This window comes from Pseudorasbora parva, chromosome 13 (genome assembly GCF_024679245.1).
Source record: "Pseudorasbora parva isolate DD20220531a chromosome 13, ASM2467924v1, whole genome shotgun sequence".
NCBI lineage: Eukaryota > Metazoa > Chordata > Actinopteri > Cypriniformes > Gobionidae > Pseudorasbora > Pseudorasbora parva.
In genome coordinates, this window is record NC_090184.1 from 20401041 (window position 1) to 20423948 (window position 22908).

Below are 22908 nucleotides of genomic sequence, written 5' to 3' on the forward strand. Positions count from 1 at the left end.
AGGATTATGGTTCGAATCTGGTCAGCTTGGTGAATCTCATGCACTGCTCTACTGTCAGTTGAGTCATCTAACAAGTAAGCCCAACAGTTAATATGTAACTTTTATTTATGTATCAGTAACTGGCAGAAACCCATCTGTTATGTTCATGTTTGTAGCACAAACAGTATTTTGTCTTGTGTGTGGGTGGTTTTATTGATTCTTTTCAGGATGTCAGATTCAGGCTTAGTTTACAAGCACACTTGAGTTCAGCAAGTACTGCCTCTATTTCACTCTCTTTTAGACATATGCTGATTTTCGATAATGCGATTTATCACGGTAATGCATATGCGCGATATTGTTATCGTGGGCACTTTAAAATATTATAAATAATAGTTTATTAACAATTAATAATTTTTTATAATGCACTCAAGAATACTTTGCCCATCAACCGTATAAATGCTCAACACTGCTGTATTCTGTTTCAAAGGGACACACGCTCAGGTGTAAATGAGAAGCACATGAATGAGTGAAGGAGACTCGCTAATGAAGGGGCGTTAAATGACAGCAGAGGGCGCTGATGAACTGCAGAATGCAGCAATTACCCCGGAAACCCGCAAACAAAAGAAATCGTGTGTAGTTTTTAAAACAGCCATTCCTTTTTTGTAATCTCAATGTTGTTCATCACAGGTTCAGCACCAAATACTTAATCCTTAAAGACTTAATAGGCTATTTATTTTCAAACTTAAACATTGTTTTAATCTGGACTACAGCATGCCCTAATGATTAGAACTGTTCTAATTATTTGTTATTGTTCAGTATAACTTTGAGACATACGACTTCATTAGTTAACATGTTAATTCATTATTACCAAACTGACAATGAAAAATACTTATAAAGAATTAATCATTCTATGTAATGTTAATTTCTTAGTTACTGTTTAATAACATTAAAATCAAAATCAAAATAACTTTTTTTAATGGACCTAAGATTAAACTAACAATGATCAGTATTTCTTAACTAACATTACCAAAAACATTATTACTTTCTGTAACAAATGTAGCTTTTGCTCAATCTTAGTTAATGCATTAAATAATGAGACCTTATTGTAATTTGTTAGCCTGCCTGTTGTTCTTTATAGCCTAATTCTTTTGCACTTTAATCTGTTTGAAAATCGTACTTTTACAGCTCTGAAAAAAAATCAAGAGACCACTTAACATTGATTTCTCATTGATTTCTCAATGTTAAGTGGTCTTTTCATTTTTTTTCCAGAGCTGTATATATTTTTGGTGCATTATTGTATTTAAACATTCAGTTGTTATTACAAAAATAGTTCTTAAAGCTGTTATGCTATGGCAACACTTTTGCAACTTGTTTCAATATCGTGATAATATTGTATATCGTGATAAAACTTCAGCAATTAATCGCAACATGAAAAATTGATATCGGCACATGCCTACTCTCTTTTTGTTCACTCTCAGTCTACTGTAGAATACGCTTGCTATGGTAGTCGTTTCAACAGCATCCTTTTTTTTATCGCTACAATTATTAACTGAATGCGCCTGCTCTGCTCTGAGGTGTAGCACAGTGCAGCTGGTGTCAGATTTCACTCATCACATGACGAGTATAAGGAAAGATGATTAGGTGCGCAGCAGATCCTGAGAGTTATTGACGAATATCTTGAAACCGGTCAGTCCCGCCGCCGCTCCCTACACACTGAGTGTTCCTGGGGTTCCAACTAACTTATGATCAAGGAGTACTGAAAGTATAAATCATAAACAAAAATTATAAATAAGAACGAGAGAATAAATAAGTATTTAGAGCACATTTCAAGGTGGAAATAGAGGGAGCTAATCTGATAAAGAGATTATGTGACTGTTCCAAAGTTTTGGACCTGCAATCACAAAAGCTCAATCACCTCGTTTTTTAAGGTGCAGTGTCATTTTTAGCAGCATCTAGTGGTGAGGTTGTGAATTGCAAACACCCACCACTCAACCCTCGGTTTCGGAGCACATAGAGAAGCTGGAGTACATAGAGTTGGCCGACACAGGACAAAGATGTCGTCGTATTAGACAGCAGAGAGTAGCTATTGCTCTGTAGAGCAGTTTGTCCGTTTTGGGCTACTGTAGTGATGCAAAATGGTGACTTTACTGTAAGGGGAACCACGGTGAATGGAGATAGAAATGGCTCCTTCTAAGATAATAAAAGAATACCAGTGTAAGGTCTTCATACACCAATGAAAACTTAGTAATGTATATTATACTGCATTTTTGTCAATAGAGCCTCATAAATATTACACACTGCACCTTAAAGTCTAGGCACGATGTGTAGACACTGGATCTCAGAGTTCTAGAAGGAGTGAATGGACCAAGCAGATTAGTCAGGTACTGATGGGCCAAATTGTTGAGGGTTTTATTTACATCATTTTAAAATCAATTCCAAATTTGACAGGGTGTCAGTGCAGTGCAAATTATTCACCAGTGCTATCCCTACTGCAGAACATTCTGACTACAGTGAAGACATCAGTGAAGATTATCGTTCTTTTCACTGGCTTGTCATCATAATTGTAATTTTAATTGTCATCTTAATTGAAATGATGCGGTGCTTATGAGAGATTTTCAGATAAACTGCCTGTTTTCAGTGTAGCACGTGCGATATATAGGATGTCTTGTTCTTTGGTTGGGAAGGCAAGTCAGAACAATTGCACAAACATCATAACCTCACAAAGGTGAACTTGGAGTTTGCATTGTAATTGCAATGTAAATCGAAAGGTGGGAGTTACCAGGGCAGGCAGAAGTTGGCGTCATTGATTGGTAGGTTGGTATGTCTGGACATGTATCATGGTGTATCTTATGATAGAATCCTACTCCTAAATACAGTAGAGCTGGGTGATGTGAATAGAACAATCTAGATCAGTTTTTTGGCAATGTTCAATATATACTTTCCATTATATATGTATTTGCACAGTAATAGCTATAAAGAAGTAGGGGTTCTCTCCTTTCCTCTTTTTACCACATTGTTGTTTCGTTAAAGGCTTTGTACTTTTGTACTTTTTTCCCCTGTTTTTCCTCCACCTTATGTTATTTTGCTCTCTCTGTCCTTTTTTCTCTCCTTTTCCCTGGTTTTTTCCATCCTCTTGCTGAAAGTGAAGTGACCCAGTAACCTAGATTGTGTCGATTGGAAATATTTCTCTCAGTTCTGTGAAGAGGTAGGGCGTTCCTGTTGCATAGTTTTTGTATTTTACCTTCCCCACTGACTTTGATTTAGCACAAATCCAGCCTAAGACTCAAGGTCTTATAAGGTGTGGTTAAGTGCATTCTCTGCTCCAACTACCTGGGTTTTTTTTGTGTGTTTTTTTGGAACAAAATCTAACTCTCAGTTGCAAGCAGGAGGTCTGGAAAATGGGTCCATTCAGTTTTAGTTGTGGTCATCTGAGGATCTTTTATGTTTTTGGTTCATGCTTTAGTCACTCAGTAATGAAGGCCTTCAGCTCTTTATTGTGCTACAATTCAGACAGCAAACTGGTTCTGTTCAGTGTGGCTTGTGCATGAAAGGACACACTTTGAGAGATTTAAATCTGTGATCCAGTTGAAATTGAGTGTATTATTTTCGTGTTATGTTATAAATTTTGTCTGCACGTTTACTGAATCGTGTTTCTGTTTAATATGTTAATAACATTATACTGTTGGGGGTTGTTTATGCACCAAGGCTGTGCATTTATTTTATTTTTATTTATTGTGAAATATTATTGACTATTATTATTAAATAAATAATAATAATATACATGCAAATACAAACCCAATTTTTTTTTTTAAATAAAAGTAAATTTTAGTTTGAAATTCAGTCATATCCAATATGTATGGAAGCTTGTTTCCACCACAGAATAAAATGCTTTGTTTTTTTTTCTTTGAGCTTATTGATTTTTCTTTTTTTATTTCTTTTTTATCACAATGGCGAGTTTATATCTCAAAATTCGGACTTTATCACGCAAGTATAAGAGAAAGAGTCAGAATTGTAAGCTGTAAAGTCAAAATTGCGAGAAAAAGTCACAATTGATATAAACTCCAGAATATAATCTCAGTCTTTAAATTACTTTTTTCTTTTTTTCTGTGGCAGAAACAAGCTTCCATAAATTTAACCTGATACTGATACATAATAATAAAAAAAAAACATCAAATATCAACCAATAAGTGTTGGTATTTCACATAAAGGCTGTTCTTTTTAACTTTCTAGTCATCAAAGAATCTTATTCTTATTGTTTCCACAGAACTATTGAGTAGCACAACTGTTTTCTAAATTAATGATCATAATAAAGGTTTCTTGAGCATCAGATCAGCATATTAGAATGATTGTGACACTGAAGACTGCAGTAATGCTGACAATTCAGATATGCATTTAAAATCTATATGTTTTAGTTATAGCATTCCATATTTCAAATATACTTCTAAATATTACTTTTTTTACTGCAATGTTGGTGAGAACAACAACCTCAACTTTTTAACGGTATTGTAAATATTATAAAAAGACATGATTCAATAAATGTGCTGATATCATTCACTACTTATTTGTGTATTCATATAATTTGCAAGCTATTAGAAACTGGGTGGATCATGGATCAGTCTGGAATGTCCAGTACCTCCATGCCCTTATGTGGCCTCACCTCTGATTTGAATAAGGATTGCTTAAACAAACGAGTACATGCAGGTCCCTTATAAAATAAGCAGTGATTCAGTGTCTTATTTACAGACAGTCTGTTTAGGCCCTTACCAAAAACTAAAACATTAATCGCAGCAATTCAGGAAACCGTTATTCCCTCCATAAGTTACCAGTGTTGATGTTTTGCTGCTGTAAATCTCTCAATGTGATTGATGTTGCAATACAGTTTTATGTGACATAAAACTTCCAACAGGGAAGCGTGACTTGACTGACCGGGTATAAGGAATCTGGAACAGACACAGTCTGTAGATAGCAGGATGGGGAGGGTCAGTATCTGTAGAGGTCTGATCCTTTAGACAGTTCATGTCATAAAGGCAGCCGTGGCCTGGTTTTTTTTCTTGGACTCCGTGTTCTTTTGTGGCCAATTTGCCCCATGTGTAAGAGGGCCGTCTGATGTCTTTCTTGCGCATTTGATCTCTCTGTTCTGACGTCACTTGCCCGTGGCACATGCTGTCTCCAGGGAAACCTGAGCGAGAAAAAAAAGGGGAATGAAAAGATAAGAGTGGAAATGGCCGGGCAAGTGTTGCCGTCAGACCTGTGTGCTGAGTCACTGTATGTGAGCACGAGCAGCCTTTTATTTTCTGCCTTTGTGAATTAGTGTATGTCCATATAGCATCTGAGTATGCGCATCATTAACTGAAACTAAAACCATTTTTTTTTAAATATTAAAATGAAATGAATGTTAACTCAAATAAATAAATAAAAACATCTTCAGAGAAATTTCTCATTGTTTAGTTGTTAAATTTTAAGTACTAAAATTACTAAAACAAAATAAACCAGAACTAATAATAAAATAACTATATAGACTTTTTTTTTTTTTTTTTTTTAAACACGTCTGACTAAACACTTTTGAAAATATTTTGACATGAAACATACATACATAATGCAAACTTTGAAAAACATTATATATATATTATCCGTGTTCTTGTATGAAATCTGCTTTTTGTACAACTTTTTTTGTGCTTTTCGATGTTGCTATGCCCATTGTTATGACTGGGTCTTAAAGACGCTTCTCCCCTCTGTTACTCTCCAAGTTAGCATCAAGTGTTCTTAAGTAAAGATACAGGAAAATAGAAAGCGAGAGCGCATCGGCCTTTAGCAGCAGTCTCTACAACACAAGAAAACAGACTTTGAAGGCCACATCCATGACTGTATGAGAAGTGTGTGTGGAGACATCTAGTGGTTAGAGCAAAGCACTGCTGACCCATGTGCATTACAATGAATCTCAATCAGTTCAAATACAAATTCCTCTTGGTTTTATGCCCGCTACGGACTGTGATTTCGGTAATCCTATAAGTGCATTACAAATCACACTATACAACATGGATCTAATAATCCTGGGTAAGACATGTATGTAGACCGTACGATGATGACACCTATTGAATCATAGGCTACAGTGCAAGTTAGTATAGAAGAATAAAAGGTCATCAGCATGTGCTAGTGGTAAACAATTGGTGCAAAATTGAATCACGCTTTGGATATTGTGGTTATGTGTGTTTAAAAAAAAGAAATTGGAAAATATGAACCATGGTTAGGGAAAAGAGGCCACTTGGCATGCAAATTTTGCAAATGGAGCTTGACGTAAGTAGTATTAGCGCCATATTGAGTTGATCAATATGCCATTTCATGTTGCATTTTTATTTTATATTATTTAGAAATTATCAGTGGATTTTTTTGGTGGCAAGTTAACTAGATCTCCACAAGCACAACTCTAAATAGACTTTATGGACAAAAGTATTGGTACAAACCTCTTTAAAAGTCAGACCCATTGCCACGTGTATAAAATTGAGCACCTAACCATGCAGTCTACATTTACAAACATTTGTGGGGGAAAATGGGTCATTCTGAAGAACTCTGTGAATTTAAACGTGGGACTGTGATAGAACGCCACTTTTGTAGTAAGTCAGTTCTTGGAATTTCATCCCTGCTAGATATTACACTGTCAACTGTAAATGGTATTATTGCAAATTGGAAGCGTTTAGGAACAGCAGCAACTGTCACCGAGTGCTGAGGCGCATGGTTTGTAAAAGTTGCCTACATTCTGAGGATTGCAAAGCGGAAGAGTTCCAAACCGAACTATTTGTTCTGGAATTGGTGGCTCATCACCGATTCTGTGGAAGGACCGCATGATGTGGTTAAAATCTTTTTTTGGTACATGTCTTTTCCGATCAGCCACACATAGATTTTTCCAAGGGACAAGAGTGGTTTTACTGGTTTTGCTTTGTTTTGTTTTTCTTTGAGCTTGTGTGTATGTGTTAGTACGAGCTGTTCTTGTGATTGATTTATTTTGTTTTTGTGTCTGTTTTGCCTCCAGGCTTCCATTGTTCCAAGCTAGTGCTTTTGCATTTCTTGCCCCAGCAAGAGCCATCCTTTCACTGGATAAGTGGAAATGTAACACAACAGGTAACTGTCACACACACAAAGGTTCCCGCAATGATTTAAAAGTATGCAATTTGAATCTCCTGATTTTCCAATTCCATGAATACACAAACTAGCCCCGCCTCCACTAATTCACACAAGCTAAGAGATCCACTCAGTCAACTTTATTGTAGTAAACACTGCACAATTGTATCGCTCTTTACACTTTCAGGCCCCATCCACACGAAGCCAGAGCTTTCCCAATCCAGTCTTTTTTCCCCCTCGTTTCAAGAAATATCTGCGTACACACAAGATCACCGAAAACGACTCAAAACGATGTAGTTTACATGCCAGGCCAGTGTGTGGCGCGTAATTCTGCCACAGAAATACACTAAAAACAGAGAAGAGTTGTGGCTAGAAGGGGTATGGCAGTGGTCGGAGCTGAGGCAAAATCTCACAATAAAATAACAATAAATACATTTGCTACTTAACAGATGCGTTTTATTAACGTCTACACCAACCCTAAACCTAAACCTACACTTACAATAATGCAAATACATAGATTAATTGAATGCGATATTGATGTGCGCATGCCCAGTGCCCGTTAGCCTGACGTGGTCATACTCAATTCTAGTCAGAATACGAGTCTGATGCTGCTCCATTGGGCTGTGATTATGGGGCGTGTTTTAACCGAACCAGGAAAGACATCAATTGGAAAGACCTACAACCAATTAGAGCAACGAAGCAACGCATTGTCAAATGTCAACAGAGCTCAACTGCACTGTGTTGCCAAGTCCGCGTAGTTTTTTTTTTTTTTCGCGGGTTGTTTTCTATGTCCGTGGGTTGAATTCTATTATGTGATATATAGACCCATGAGTGCGAATTTTAGCAGGCAACCTTGCCAAAATAACACACATTTTACCCCCCAAACGCTATTTTTCTCCTGGAGAACCCCCCCGAGAAGCTATTGTTTAAGGCTAATAGTTGGCTGGTTTTGTTGTAAAAACTTGGCAACCCTGTCTGCACGCGCGCTGGTATCAGGCTGGAAAACGCAATCTTTTTCCCGGTGTTGTAATTGCAACATCATTTATTGATACACAGAGTACTTACCCAACATGATCATCATTTCTGAGAGAAATTGTGATGGTGAATGCATATACAAGCAAGCTCTCCGTTTAGGATTCAAACAAATTTAATCCAAGCCCCTTTGATGATGTGGATGATTACGTTACTGTTTATCATCTGTCCATCATCGTCTAAAGCCGCCCTGATAATTTCATTGGTCCGAACAGTTTCTGTTCGGAGATAATTACTCCTCAATGGAGCGAGGCCAGACCGAACTGCCCGACCTAAAAAATTTGTGGGCAGGGCTGAGTTCGGCTGGCATCCAGGCTAAGTGCCCGTAGTTGTATCCCTTAACTCTTTCACCGTGCTGGGCGTAGTGTGATGACATCACCGTTTTAGAAAATATACGGTTTGGCTGTACACAGGAAAACAATAGATTGTTGTTTTTAGGTTTATCCACTCTGGGATCCGTTTTCAGAAAATATCAGATTCATGCTTCCAAAACGCCGGATCTGTGTGGACGAAACGCTGATACGGTACAAAATTTATACGCATACAGCTAAACCTGTCTTCGTGTGGACGGTGCCTCAGACACACAGCGGTTTTTAAAATAAGACTTTTGCTTGATTGTTATCAAACAGCTAATAATGTGTTGCTAATGTAACAAACCATGTTCCTGTTCACCATCGCAGTCTGCCTTGTAACAATCACTATGGTTAGGAACACTTTGAACAATTCAGAACGTCAGTGGAGAAAGACATTCATCATAGGATCGTAATATACATATATAATTCACTCGCTACATCACTTAATATACCAGATTTTTCATATCAACAGACAAATATACAGGGATAACCTGGCTTCTCTTGAGACTAACCTGCTCCACAGCAGTTGATAATGGTATGCTAAAGCCCTACCGCACACTGATTCGATTGGTTACCAGAAGGTAGTTTGTGACATACAAACCTCATGTTTTTGAGACTTTAGTTAGAAAATAGTTTGAAAATACTTTAGTTGTAGACTTAAGTTAGAAAATACTCAGCAATGGTGTTACATTTTAAATCCACTTTTAAAACATTAAAAATTTCACCAGTCTTGTTTACGTGTAACATTTTTCACGCTTCACCAGAGGTATATACTAAAATGTGATTTATAGATTGTTTATACTCTTTATTATATACAGAAATAGACCTATTTAGACAGTTTATGAACCCTGTTTGTTTTTAAAGACAGTTGAATATAACTTTAAAGTCTAGTGCAAATGTTACTCACACTCATAAATGGCAGCTGTCATAGTCCTCTTAACAACACAGCCCAGGCTTAACAACGCTAAGTCCGTCCTTCGCCACCATTGAAGGACTCTGACTTTAAAGGTCCCATTCTTCGTGTGTTTTCGAAGCTTTGATTATGTTTACAGTATGCAATATAAAATGAGTTCATGTTTCGCGTGTAAAAAAAACAGTATTTTTCACACAATTAACTTTTTTGTACACCACTGTTTTCTTTCAAGCATACGTTTCGGTGTCTCACTATGGGATACGCCCCTTCCGCGTATTCCTCAGAAGCCCTATTACATTACGCCAGCCCCAATTGGCTGGCAGACGTGACGTTGTGTCTGGGAGTGACCTCCCCTCCCTCAGTATAAAAGGGGCGACACAACGTCACTACGACATTCAAAAACCTCTTCTCGCTTCACACCAGAAGCCGAAGCCATTCTGGAAAAAATCTTGAGAACAAACTTCAAGACAAACTACTGGCCACCACGCCGTTTTTCGTCTGGCTCCTTCAATTTGCATCCCAGCCGATTGCAAGGATTTTTCTACAACAACGATGGCTGCAGCATTGCAAACTATCCCGGCTAGCGAGGGAGATGCGGTGCAACTCTGTTCATGTGGGAACAAAATTTCATGCAAGGACACACACCAGGTCTGCTCTGCATGTCTCGGGTTGAAACATGCCCAATTGGCGATCGAGAATCCCGGCTCTTGTGAACACTGCGCACGCTTCACCATGAAGAGCCTTCGACGCAGGCTAGCACGCCAAGCTAGCCTCATACTAGCCTCATTTCCCTCATGTCACCTAGCCCTTTTCCAGCTGCCACTCCACAGGTAACCATTCCTGTAGTAGAGCTGCCCGCCACGGCAGCTTTATCCTGGGGTGAAGAGCTCGATATCTGCGTCCCTCTGCCCAGCGTGCTCAGCACGGACGAGGATGAGGACGCACTCGATTTTGAGGAAGAGAGGCAATCTGATTATCTTCTCTCTGAAGAAGAGGAAGATTTTGAGGACTCCCCCTTCCTTCCCCCTGCGCACTCGGCACAACTCCTTGCCGCGGCGGGAACCACGGAAGAGGCGGATGGGGCATCATCCTCCGCTTCTCAGTGTTGATCTGCAAGATGTGTGCAAACGTGCTGCAGATAAACTAAATATTCCGTGGCCGACCGTGGTAGCAGAGACTGCAAAGTCTCGCTACGAGGGCAAGAGGCTGCCGAAAGCGAAACGGGCTGCACGTCAGCTCCTTCCAGCATTTCCAGAGCTCCTGGAGGAGGTTGCTGTGACCTGGAAGGACAAACCGTTCACCAGTAAACTGCCCGTGCAGGGAAGATCCGCGCTTGACGTAGAGGGGATGGAGAAGGATGGCCTTCTCCGAATGCCCCCCATGGAGCCACTAGTTGCCGCGCACTTACACCCAAAGCACACGGGGGCTGCAAATCCGACTCTACCATCTAAAGCGGACAGATTCCAGTTGAGCATGAATGAACGCACTTACAAAGCAGTTGCTCTCTCTGTCAGGGCTTTGAACGCGATCTCTATGCTAACCGCATACCAAGCGGAGCTGCAGGATGAAGCGTCGACCATGCCAGGTCAGATACATTGGGAAGAGATCTGTGTAGTTACGGATCTCTCTCTGCATCTTCAGAGATGTGCGGTTCAAGCCGCAGGCAAGGCCATGGCCACAATGGTCATTCAGGAGAGAGGACGATGGCTGAACTTGGCTAATCTCTCAGACAGGGAAAAAGAAGCCATCCTGGACGCACCGGTCGTCACAGAGGGCATTTTTGGCCCAGCTTTCACAGTGATACAAAAAAGATGCGAGGAAAAGAAGAGGGACGATGAAGCTTTGCAACTATGCATGCCCAGAAAGTCGCAGACTGCACCCCCTCTGCCACCTCGGGAGACCTTCGCACAGGCCGCGGTCAGCCCACCCCCCAGCTTTCGTATTCCTAAACGGCAGAGACTGATCGTGAATGCAGCTGGTCAGAGCGGAGTACCGGAACAGAGATCTGCCTGGCCTAGAAAGCACTATCCGCCCGCAACGGGGCAGACGGCTCCACAACCTCATCCTCATGCCCATTCTCAGGGAGCGAGGAGGAAGAAGGCAGTTTGATGGGATCTTTCCCAGGGACGGGAGCCCACAGCCCCCCTGTTCGCTAACTCCCGACCATCAAGAGTTCAGTGTTCGACAAGGAACGAGTTTAGAAGTTCCTACTTCCAGTTGTTCTGTGTGGAAAACGGAGCCCGGCCGGGCCAGGGGAAACAAAGCAGTGAAAAGAACGAGAAACGGTGTAGTGGTGCACACCCACCCACTAGTCTTTCACAAGCACTTTCTATGTTCAAAACTCAATAAAGTCGTCACTGTACCCCCAAAACATGTTGAAAAACCTAATGCCACAAAAAATGTTTCAAAACACATTAACAGAACCCAATATAACATCTCCTCGGGGGGTTATCGCCCCCTTTGAGGTGATGAGACACTTAAACTCTGTCCAAACGCTAAGTGCCCACGCATGCGTAGATCAGACCACAAACTCGTTCACTACTCAGCCACACGATGGTATCAGAACACTGCAAATAAACAAGTGGCGAGAATGCACACAGTCCCGCTGGGTATTGAGAACAGTACAGTTCGGGTACAGAATGCAGTTTGTCACTTCTCCCCCGCAGTTCAAAGGAATAATTCATTCTCAGGTGAGGGGAGAATTAAAGCATGTTCTTCAGGAAGAAATTTCCTCTCTGATGAACAAAAAGGCGATAAGAATAGTCCCACCCGAGCAAAGCCAAAGTGGGTTTTATTCGAGATACTTTCTCGTTACGAAGAAAGGAACTCAGGCTCTTCGTCCCATATTAGATCTGCGTGCACTAAACAAATACTTAAGAAAGTACAAGTTCAGGATACTCACCCATTCTACACTATTAAAAATAGTGCGCCAGGGCGATTGGTTTACGTTGATTGACCTGAAGGACGCATATTTTCACATAAAGATATACCCACCACACAGGAAATTCCTGAGGTTTGCCTTCCGTGGCGTGGCATATGAGTATCTGGTTCTCCCGTTTGGCTTATCTCTCAGCCCAAGAGTATTTGTAAAATGTACAGAAGCGGCTCTGACTCCTCTCAGGGAGAAGGGTGTTCGTCTTGCTACTTACATAGGCTGGTGACAGCTCAGTCAGAGCAGGAAGCGAGAGAACATACAGCCATGCTTCTGGAACACATACAAAGACCGGGCTTAAAATTTAACACGGAAAAGAGGGTTTTAATCCCCACGCAGTCTATAACTTATCTGGGATTGTCACTGGACTCGGTGACATTCAGAGCACGACTGTCGAAGGACAGGGTGGTAATTTACTTGATGCCTGGCCGAATTTCAGATGCGAAAAAATGTCTCTTTCTGACATGCCTTAGGCTACTGGGACTAATGGCCTCAGCCCTGATAGTCATTCCCTTGGGCAGATTGTTCATGAGAGAATTTCAACGCTGGGTAGCGTCTCTGAGGCTGGATCCACTACGGCACGAGAGTGCGAGTGACGTCAGAGGCGGTCTTGGCACTGCGTCAATGGAGACTCCCGACCTTTCTGGTTCAAGGGGTACCCATGGGCGTGGTTCGAGCCAGGCAAGTCATTACAGACGCTTCGTTGTCAGGTTGGGGGGGCATTCACGAGGGCAGGATAGTGAATGGGAGATAGATAGATAAATGATAGATAAACTATCTGGAAATGCTAGCCATTTTTCTGACGCTGAAGCATTTTCTTCCTCTTCTGAGGGGACATGTCCTCGTGAGAACAGACAACACTACAGTTGTGGCTTACATAAATCGGCAGGGGGGTCTCAGATCGCTTCCCTTGCACGTTACCATGCAAACTGATTTTATGGGGCAATGCCAATCTTCTATCCCTGAGAGCGATGCACGTACAGGGTGTTATGAATCAGGGCGCAGATCTGCTGTCAAGGGGCAATCCTCTATACAGGAAGTGGAAATTGAACAAGGAAGTGGTCGAACAGATTTGGAGCATATATACGGCAGAGCGACAGTGGATCTGTTCGCGTCTCACGACAATGCTCAGTGTCCTCTGTTTTTCTCTCTGAAAGACCAGAGCGCTCCCCTGGGGATAGATGCGTTAGCGCACGAATGGCCTCGCACTCTCCTTTACGCGTTCCCACCAATAGCGTTAATATCCCCAACACTCTACAGAGTGAGGGAGGAGGGACTGAAGCTTATATTAATAGCTCCAAGGTGGCAAGGGAAACATTGGCTGGCGGAGATCATACGTATGCTATACGAAGATCCGTAGCCTCTCCCGTTGTGCAGAGATCTACTGTCTCAGGCAGAGGGGGAGATATTTCATCCTCATCCAGAAAAATCTGGCGCTATAGGCTTGGCCAGTGAGTGGCTCAATTTGAGCACAACCAGCCTGACTGACAGTGTTATAAGGACCATACAAAATGCCAGAGCCTCGTCTACTAGGTCTCTTTATGAATGAGTGCAAGTGGGGTGTGTTTGAACGCTGGTGCACGGTCAAACTCGAAATTCCCTTTTAGTGCTCAGTGGCAGTCGTTCTGTCATTTTTGCAGGATTTGATAGACCAAGGGAAAGCGTTTTCAACCATAAAAGTGTTTCTGGCTGCTATATCCGCTTGTCACAAAGGTTTTAATAACAAAACTGTTGGGCAGCATCCTCTAGTATGCAGATTCATGAAGGGCGCGCGCCACGTCTTGCCAGTTTCAAAACCGCTTTCCCCTTCATGGGACTAGGGATTAGTGCTTGATGCTATTTCAGTGTCCCCATTTGAACCATTGGACAAGATTGATTTTAAAATATTGTCGTTCATGACAGCGCTGCTGTTAGCTTTGGCTTCAGCAAAGCACGTAAGCGAGATTCATGCACTTTCGGTGCATTCAGCATGTATGCAATTCATGCCTGGGGATGCAGGGGTTCTGAAACCTAATCCTGCATTTATGCCCAAAATAATGAATGCTATCATCCCTCTTGAGTTGAGAGCTTTCTCCCCACCGCCTTTTGCTTCATTGGAACAGCAAAAGATAAATGTGCAATGCCCATTGCGCGCTTTACGCATTTACGTAGAAAGAACCAAAGGGTTCAGGGAAAATGATCAGCTGTTCATGTCTTGGGCAAAAACTCGTACGGGGAAGCCGATTACTAAACGGCGATTTCGTTGGCATATTCCAGTAAGGGTCTTGTACCCCCTTCTGGTTTACGTGCACACTTAACGAGGGGAATGAAAAACATTGTGGGCTCTATTTAATGGAGTCACGATACAGGATATTTGTGAAGCGGCGAGTTGGTCTTCACCGCATACATTTGCAAGATTCTATAAACTGGATGTTACCGCTCAAACTTAAGCACATGCGGTATTGAGCATAGGAACGTGATTCGTGAGTCATCACTCATGACTCGTTCAGCCCTGGATACAGTGATTGGTTGGCAGGAGACTTCAAATGCAGGCTATCTGGCAATAGTTGGGAGTTAGGATATCCCATAGTGAAACACCGAAACGTATGCTTGAAAGAGAACAATAGGTTACTTGTGTAACCCCGGTTCTCTGATAGCATTAAGTGAGGTGTCTCACCAGATCACCCTCCTTGCTGTGTGAAGCGAGGAAGAGGTGTGCTTGCTTTGAATGTCGTAGTGACGTTGTGTCGCCCCTTATAAACTGAGGGAGGGGAGGTCACTCCCAGACACAACGTCACGTCTGCCAGCCAATTGGGGCTGGCGTAATGTAATAGGGCTTCTGAGGAATACGCGTTAGGGGCGTATCCCATAGTGAGACACCTCACTTAATGCTATCAGAGAACCGGGGTTACGCAAGTAACCTATTGTTTCCTCTGTCCTAAAAACGGCCTGATGATTTCCTTGTTCTATGAAGTCCCTCCTTCAGAAATACGTAACGAGTTCTGATTGGGCCAGCACTTTCCATGTTGTGATTGGACAGCAGCTTAGCGCACTTTGCCCGGAAAGGTCCCGCCTCTTACCATAACGGGGAGATGCAAGCGCTGAATGTGCGCTCTTCTCCACGTGGGAGAGCAACAACACCACGCCCCCTTTTTTGCGTGTTCTTGTGGGAGGAGGGTTATTCAACAAACGGTTCTAGTGATGTCATTACATCCCTGCACTTCCTGCTGTAGTCCAAACCGGCTGTTCGCTGTAGGCTTTGAAAGGGAACTTCTGTTAAATAAAATATCTCGCTTGGCATTGAACTTTGAGCTTTATAATTTTACAGGTATTATTTATGCTCTAACAGCAACATTACACACTAACTAAAGTTTGAAAGATGGAATCGCAAAGAAAAGGACCTTTAAAGGCGACATTTCCGAAGGATGCAGTCTTTGAATTGGGAGACAGCCAGTTACTTGCTTTGGTCCTGAGTGAATCCGCGTTTGAATTAATCTGTTGAATAAATAACTCAATGACTCACTAAGTATTAATTGCACTTGCCCCCACCTACTGGCGGTTTTAGTTACATATTTTAAGAAACTGTATGTAAGAAAAATACTTGAATTAATCATCAAATGGCCCTGATATGTCACTAGACATTAAGAAATTATGTTAATTTCAAATATCTTGTCTTATATCACTGACAACAGTAGTTCGGCCAGGATATTGTCATTTAAAAGTTGTTGTTGCAGCCCTCACCTGATGTTGATGTAGTCATGTTGTGTTTTGGTCTGAAGCTCCGCCCTCCACCTATCTACCAATCACGAAGGCAGTAGTGTTTCGGCATCTGTGTTGCCAGCTCTACTCTTGTTACCACAGCTGCAGTTACAAACGTGACTGCTGGATCCTGCAGCCTATCTGGCAACCTTGAGTCTGGGGGGAGGGGGACAGGGGATACACCACTAAACAGTTATTTGAAAGTGATTGCAAAACCAGTTTTGGCCACAATCTTACATACACTTCCTTTTAAAGTATAATTTTATAAAAAAAATAAACATTTATATTTTTTTATACCACTACTAAAATGCTTATAATTCACAGAAGTAAGCTTATCAGTTGTCCACAAAAGGCCTTAACCAGCTCAACAACACACTCAGTAAAATATTTTCTAATTATACAATGGTTGTTGTTGTTTTTTTGTTTTTTTTATTGTCCACTGAGGTGGAAATTTGTCTTTGGCTCACTAACAATTAAATAATAATTAGACCGGGAATATTAAGAAAAACAAATGTAAAACAGACAGATTCACAATACATAAATATAAGAATACAATTCATGTTACCTCAATTTAATAAATCAGTCACTCATGGAGTTAAACATTTTAATGGCATTTGGAATGAAAAAACTTTTAAACACATTTTTGTTTGCTAGAGGGTTTCTATACCGCCTTCCTGATTTCAAGGCATCAAATTGATTAAAGAGAAGATGAGCTATCTGCAAGGATGCCTCTCGCCTTCTTTTGTGCCCTTTCGACATAAAGTTGTGTTAAGCGTTTCTGTGGCCTACCAACTATTTAAATTGCCATGGACACAATTCTGTTAAAGGGGTAGTTCACCCATAAAGGACATTAATGTCATTAATGACTCACCCTAATACTGTTCCACACCTGTAAGACCTCCATTCTTCTTCGGAACACAGTTTAAGATATTTTATATTTAGTCTGAGAGCTTTCTGTTCAACCATTGAATGTATGTACGGTACACTTTCTTTTACCAGAAAGGTAATAAAAACATTCAAAGTAGTCTATGTGACATCAGTTGGTTAGTTAGAATCTCTTGAAGCATCAAAAATACATTTTAGTCCAAAAATAACAAAAACTACGACTTTATTCAGCATTGTCTTCTCTTCCAAGTTTGTTTTCAATCCTCAAAAAAAGAAGATTTGAATGGTTATGAATCAGTGTATTGATTTATGATTCGGATCGCGTGTCAAACTGCTGAAGTCACGTGACACTGGCAATCCAAATCATGAATCAATACGCTGATTGATAACCGTTCAAATAGGAACAGAAAGCTCTTGAACTACATATAGAATATCTTAAACTGTGTTCTGAAGATGAACGGAGATCTTACGGGTGTCTAACGACATTAGGGTAAGTCATATTTAACTTTTTTTTAAAAAACAATGCAAACCCTGCAAAACATGTGTGTACCTTCTCAATCACATTTAATACCAGTAATCTGATTGTCATGTTTCTCTGCAGCTGTTCCTGTATTAAATGCCACAGACCTGCCACACACCGAAGACATCTGGCACCCCAGGATAAGAGAGGTGTGTTAAAAAAAAGAGAGACAGAGTATTTAATGGGAAATGTAAAACTGATAGAGGACTTGATGGTGTTAAATGAATGCAATAAAATGAGGTGGAAAGTTAAGGTTTTGAATAGGTTTTAACCAAGCGCAATCTCCTCCCGCGATCTCTCTTGAAGCCAATACGGAAGTAATGTAAACTACAATTCCCCAACTGGCCACTAGGGACAGGCTCCAGAAGGGAGCAGAATTTTATTGAGCCCCATGTTAAAATGCCCAACTTTACAGCAGAAAAAAACATGTTTACAGCCTGGTACAAAGTGTGGTTTTTGCCTATACGGATAATTTTGACCTTCATGACAACTGTGTGGGGGGGGGGTATTTTTTTTCTAACTCATTCGTTTACGTTATATAAAGCCTTAAATTTCTGCATAATTAAGGGCATGGTTACAGGTGGATAGCCATTTATCCGGCGTCTATAGTCATTGCGTCGCCTCTCTCTCTGCGTCGCGTGACACGCGATGATTCGCTCACAAGATGGCAACGCCCAGCTCGACCCTACTTTAAGCTTCAGAACAGCTTATCGGAATCCTATGAGTGACGTGTCAGATACTACGTCCATATTTTTTACAGTCTATGGTTAGACTGCTCCATGAGATTGTGGGATTTGTGGTTCTATAATTTGTGGTTCTATAATGAAAAGGGTTATATTGTATATAAAGGGTATAAGTTCAAAAGAACAGCAGTTATTTGAAATATGTTTCTGTAAAGAAAGATTTACTGACACCAGTATATACAATTATATAATAATGTACATATATTTTGCTGTAAAATGTAATTAACGTACAAATACAAGTAATAACTGTAGACCCTGACCTCCTTTTGAAATATAATGCAGTGAAAAGTTTGGCTTAAGTGTTTGAGGTCACTATAAATATTGCTTGTAAGTGGAGATGCCCTGATGTATCGGCCGATTATTTAAAAACTGCCGATGATCAGGGCCGGTCATATCCTGTCAATCAAAAGAGTGCAAAAAACATTTCAGACTGCAACTCGTACTGTATGTGAAGAAAATCCGATAATTACAAAGAGCTTTGTGCTTTATTATTCAAGAAACAGTCTCCATTTTTTATGAGTTTTTTTTTCAATTATATAATACAAATGTAAACAATAAATGTTGTTTTGACGCTCTTTAATGTGACGCGACAGATCGCTATATAGCACCTCGGTTAGAGCTCAAGTCTTCTCTTCCACTTTAATTGATTGAAATGATAGGAAGAGAATGTTGAAGGATACAGTACAGCTTATTGAAACGCATCATGTCTCATGTAATCGTTTAATCAGTGTTTCAATCACGGAAAAGACGTCAATAAAACAGCTTGTGAAAAAAGTGTCACTTCACATTGCATTTGCCTCAGGAATGTTATCCTGTATTCACATTTCATTAGTTAGCTGTGAAAAATGCTAGAGGAGCTTCACTGTTAGTTACCGGTATGTATTTATGCTTGAATAAATGTCATGAAGACAAGAGTTTATGAAAATCTTACAAAACATTTTATTTTTTATGTGTAATTTTTATATATGAATATAAAAAGCAGTTGAATTTAATCTTATAGTAATTTATTAAATGAGATGGTTCCCTGTATAGTTTGCCGCATTATTTGTGAGAGATTTATTTCCTTAAGAAATCAAACTGTATCGGCAGAGCAAATTATTATCGGTGCATCTCTACTTGTAAAGCATGAATATTACATACATACATTTTTGTTTCTTTATCTGTCTTTTGAGAGACTTTTGTGTAAACAGATTTAATATTGATTTTGGTCTACAGTGGCAGACATGAAGATTAAGCAAACTCTAGCTGAATTGGATTAAATTGAGCATTATGCTGTCTGGAGGACTGTGTCAATGACACTTTTCTACCTAAAGGGTTACTTCAGCAATTAGCATATAGCTTTCTATCAGTAGAAACCCTGGAGTATATTCAAATGATTGTGGGAGTGGCCTCGTAGGGGAGTGAAGCATTCTGGGAATTGTTGTCTTTCATCCCCATAAGACAAAAATACATTTTCTGTCTTTTCTCAGTCTAGAAGGCACTAAATTAAAAAATAATTCCAAATACTACATTTAATGACCCAGTTTAAATACAGATTCATCTTCCCAGCGCTGAAGTACCCCGTTAATGGCTTTTAACCTTTACACATTTTTTGGGCAATTTCTCTCTTTTTTTTTTTTTCTTTGTTTGGTTCTTTTAGATTGTCTGTATGATCTCTCTCTCTCTCCTCTCTCTCTCTCTCTCTCTCTCTCTCTCTCTCTCTCCTCTCTCTCTCTCTCTCTCTCTCTCTCTCTCTCTCTCTCCTCTCTCTCTCTCTCTCTCTCTCTCTCTCTCTCTCTCTCTCTCTCTCTCTCTCTCTCTCTCTCTCTCTCTCTCTCTCTCTCTCTCTCTCTCTCTCTCTCTCTCTCTCTCTCTCTCTCTCTAGATCCAGGGTGCTATAATAATCTCGTCTCTAATAGAGGTGGTCATAGGGGCCTTAGGTTTGCCAGGTGTCCTGTTGAAGTACATCGGGCCGCTCACCATCACCCCTACCGTCACTCTCATCGGACTCTCAGGCTTCCGGGCTGCTGGAGAGAGAGCTGGCAAACACTGGGGCATTGCCATGCTGTGAGTACAGCTTGCACACAAACATGTTTGGCTGTGTATGTAACCAATCTTTGGCTCTGTGGACTCGGCATGTAAACTCTCTCTCCCCTCTTTTAAACAGAACCATATTCCTGGTGCTGCTGTTCTCTCAGTATGCACGTAACATCCAGTTGCCGCTCCCCGTCTACAAATCTAAAAAGGGCTGGACGTCTTACCGTTTGCAGCTGTTCAAGATGTTCCCAGTGAGTTTCCCAGTGAATATATATATTAGGGCTGTCAAAATTAATTTTAACGGCACTAAATGTATTAACGTGTGATAAATGCACATTTTCTGTTTGATCCGTGGTTGGGAGAAATTGACAGCAGGCATATACATAAAGGATGCAGCAGCAAACATTAATATGGAAAGAAAAGGGTTCCCTTGTAAAAACTCCCTTTATTTTTATTCTTAAAATGAGAGAATCACTGCTTGTTCTAACATTATAAGACATCATAAGCTTAGGCTTAAGAGACATGAACAAGTTATTTGATAAACGTCTATGACCTTTGATACATGTTTAGTCTTCATGCTGTATTATTGATTATTATTGGATAAGTATGGTTTCACTAATAATAAACATACATTTGCATAAAGCATGCATTTTTGTCCATACCCATGTTGATTAGAGTATTAAAAACTTAATTTAAACTTAAATTATTTATTTATTCATTATTATTATTATTAATAATAATATATAATTTTGTTTATTTTATTGATTGTTTGTTGTTGTTGCCAAATTTGTGATATATGAAAACAATAATAAAACACCATAACTTCAAAGCAGCTGAAAATAGAATACAATATTCCCTGTTTTTAATTAAAATTGATTTGCTATTTATTTGAATGTTCAAGCAATCATCTCTGATTTCACAGTGCAATTGTTGCTTTATCTATTGAAAGTTAAATTTAACTGTGGGACATATTTTGTTTCAGATCTCAAGAGTCATTTTATTGTGTCTTTTATTTCATAAATGCTCCACATTCTCATGAATGGAATTATCATGATCATATGCAGTCTGTTGTCTCCAGCTCCCAGTAGCATGAGTTGGCACAGCTCATAATCCACCGATAGCTCTGATGACAGCCGTAATTACCATGCTGTTTCACAGATGAGGTCTTTTTGGCATGGGTTTTTAAATGGAAGCACAGCAGACAATGACATGGCAATGAAAGTGAGCGTGGGAGATAGACGCAAGCCAAAATACACAGATTGATCCTTGATGATGATGATTCGTCATGGAGTTTCAGCATGCAATGTTGTCTGCTGGTGTGAAGAAGGTTGATAACATGTCTGGTTCGTGTTCAGAAGTCTGGGTTACTCATCAGAATTCAGCTTGAGCTTTTTTTTTTTTAAAGAGTTGGGTTTCTCTATTTCTCTCCCTCTCTCAATTCAATTCAATTCAGCTTTATTGGCATGACTGTCGGATAGTACAATGTTGCCAAAGCATAAAACATGTAACAAGTTAAATCTCTCCCTCTCCCTCTCCCTCTCCCTCTCCCTCTCCCTCTCCCTCTCCCTCTCCCTCTCCTCTCTCCCTCTCCCTCTCCCTCTCCCTCTCCCTCTCCCTCTCCCCTCTCCCTCTCCCTCTCCCTCTCTCTCTCTCTCTCTCTCTCTCTCTCTCTCTCTCTCTCTCTCTCTCTCTCTCTCTCTCTCTGTAGATCATCATGGCTATCCTTGTGTCATGGTTTCTGTGTTTCATCTTCACGGTGACTGACGTATTTCCTCCTGAGAAGGACAAATATGGGTTCTACGCCCGTACAGATGCTCGACAGGGCATCCTTGCAGCCGCTCCCTGGTTTAAGATACCCTACCCCTGTAAGAGTTTGTTTTGAGTGGTGTATGTGTTTTTCTGTCCCAGTGGGGACTTTAACTTGAATGCACATAGAATATACAGTTTGTAGAGTATAAAAAACATTACGTCTATGGAGAGTCCCCACAAAGATACTAAACCTGACGTGCGTGTTTTCTCTTTCAAAACTCTTTCATTACCTCTTTAGTCCAGCCCTTGTGAAAAATAAGTACACCTTACCATACGTAAAAGAGTACTTATTACAGAAATAATCAAGTGCGAACTAAATGTAAACTTATTTTGCATTTGTTTTGCATTTGTATTAAATAATAATAAAGTACTTGCATGTTCTTAAGTATGTTACTCAACACATCGAAATAAGTGTTTATTTTAAACATAATGCTTTTTAAATGTACTTTTAAGGGGGGAAAAAATTAATTTGACATTAATACACTTAAGTACACTTTTAAATGTGCACTTTGTATTAGAGTACACTTTCTTGTCTGTTTCTAAGTACACTTAAGCATCCTTTTATTTCAGTATATCGTCAAGTGCAGTTTTAAAAATACATAGTTCAATGTATGAGCAACCATCCGTTTTTACAATTACATTGTAATTACAGTGAAATATAATATATTAAAGGTGCTCTAAGCGATGTCACAAAAACAAACTGGTGCAGTCTGGACCACGAGCATAACAGTGCTCCGCCAATAGCCGACAAGAATGATTTGGGGGTGGAAATCATTCTTGTCGGCTATTGGTTGGAGCACTGTTTGTTATGCTTTGTGGTCCAGACTGCACCAGTGTGTTTTTGTTGCAGTTTGTGGAGCTTATGCGGACTA

At 40.2% G+C, this 22908-nt stretch overlaps 1 protein-coding gene across 1 annotated transcript in view; it reads left to right on the top strand.

Moving 5' to 3' along the window:
• Window positions 1-22908, top strand: part of slc23a2 (solute carrier family 23 member 2) — a 65850-nt gene that overhangs the window by 35504 nt on the left and 7438 nt on the right. Inside the window, 5 exon segments of the mRNA XM_067413396.1 lie at window positions 7007-7095; window positions 17550-17617; window positions 20076-20257; window positions 20358-20478; window positions 21936-22092. Coding sequence (XP_067269497.1) covers window positions 7007-7095; window positions 17550-17617; window positions 20076-20257; window positions 20358-20478; window positions 21936-22092 — 617 coding nt within the window.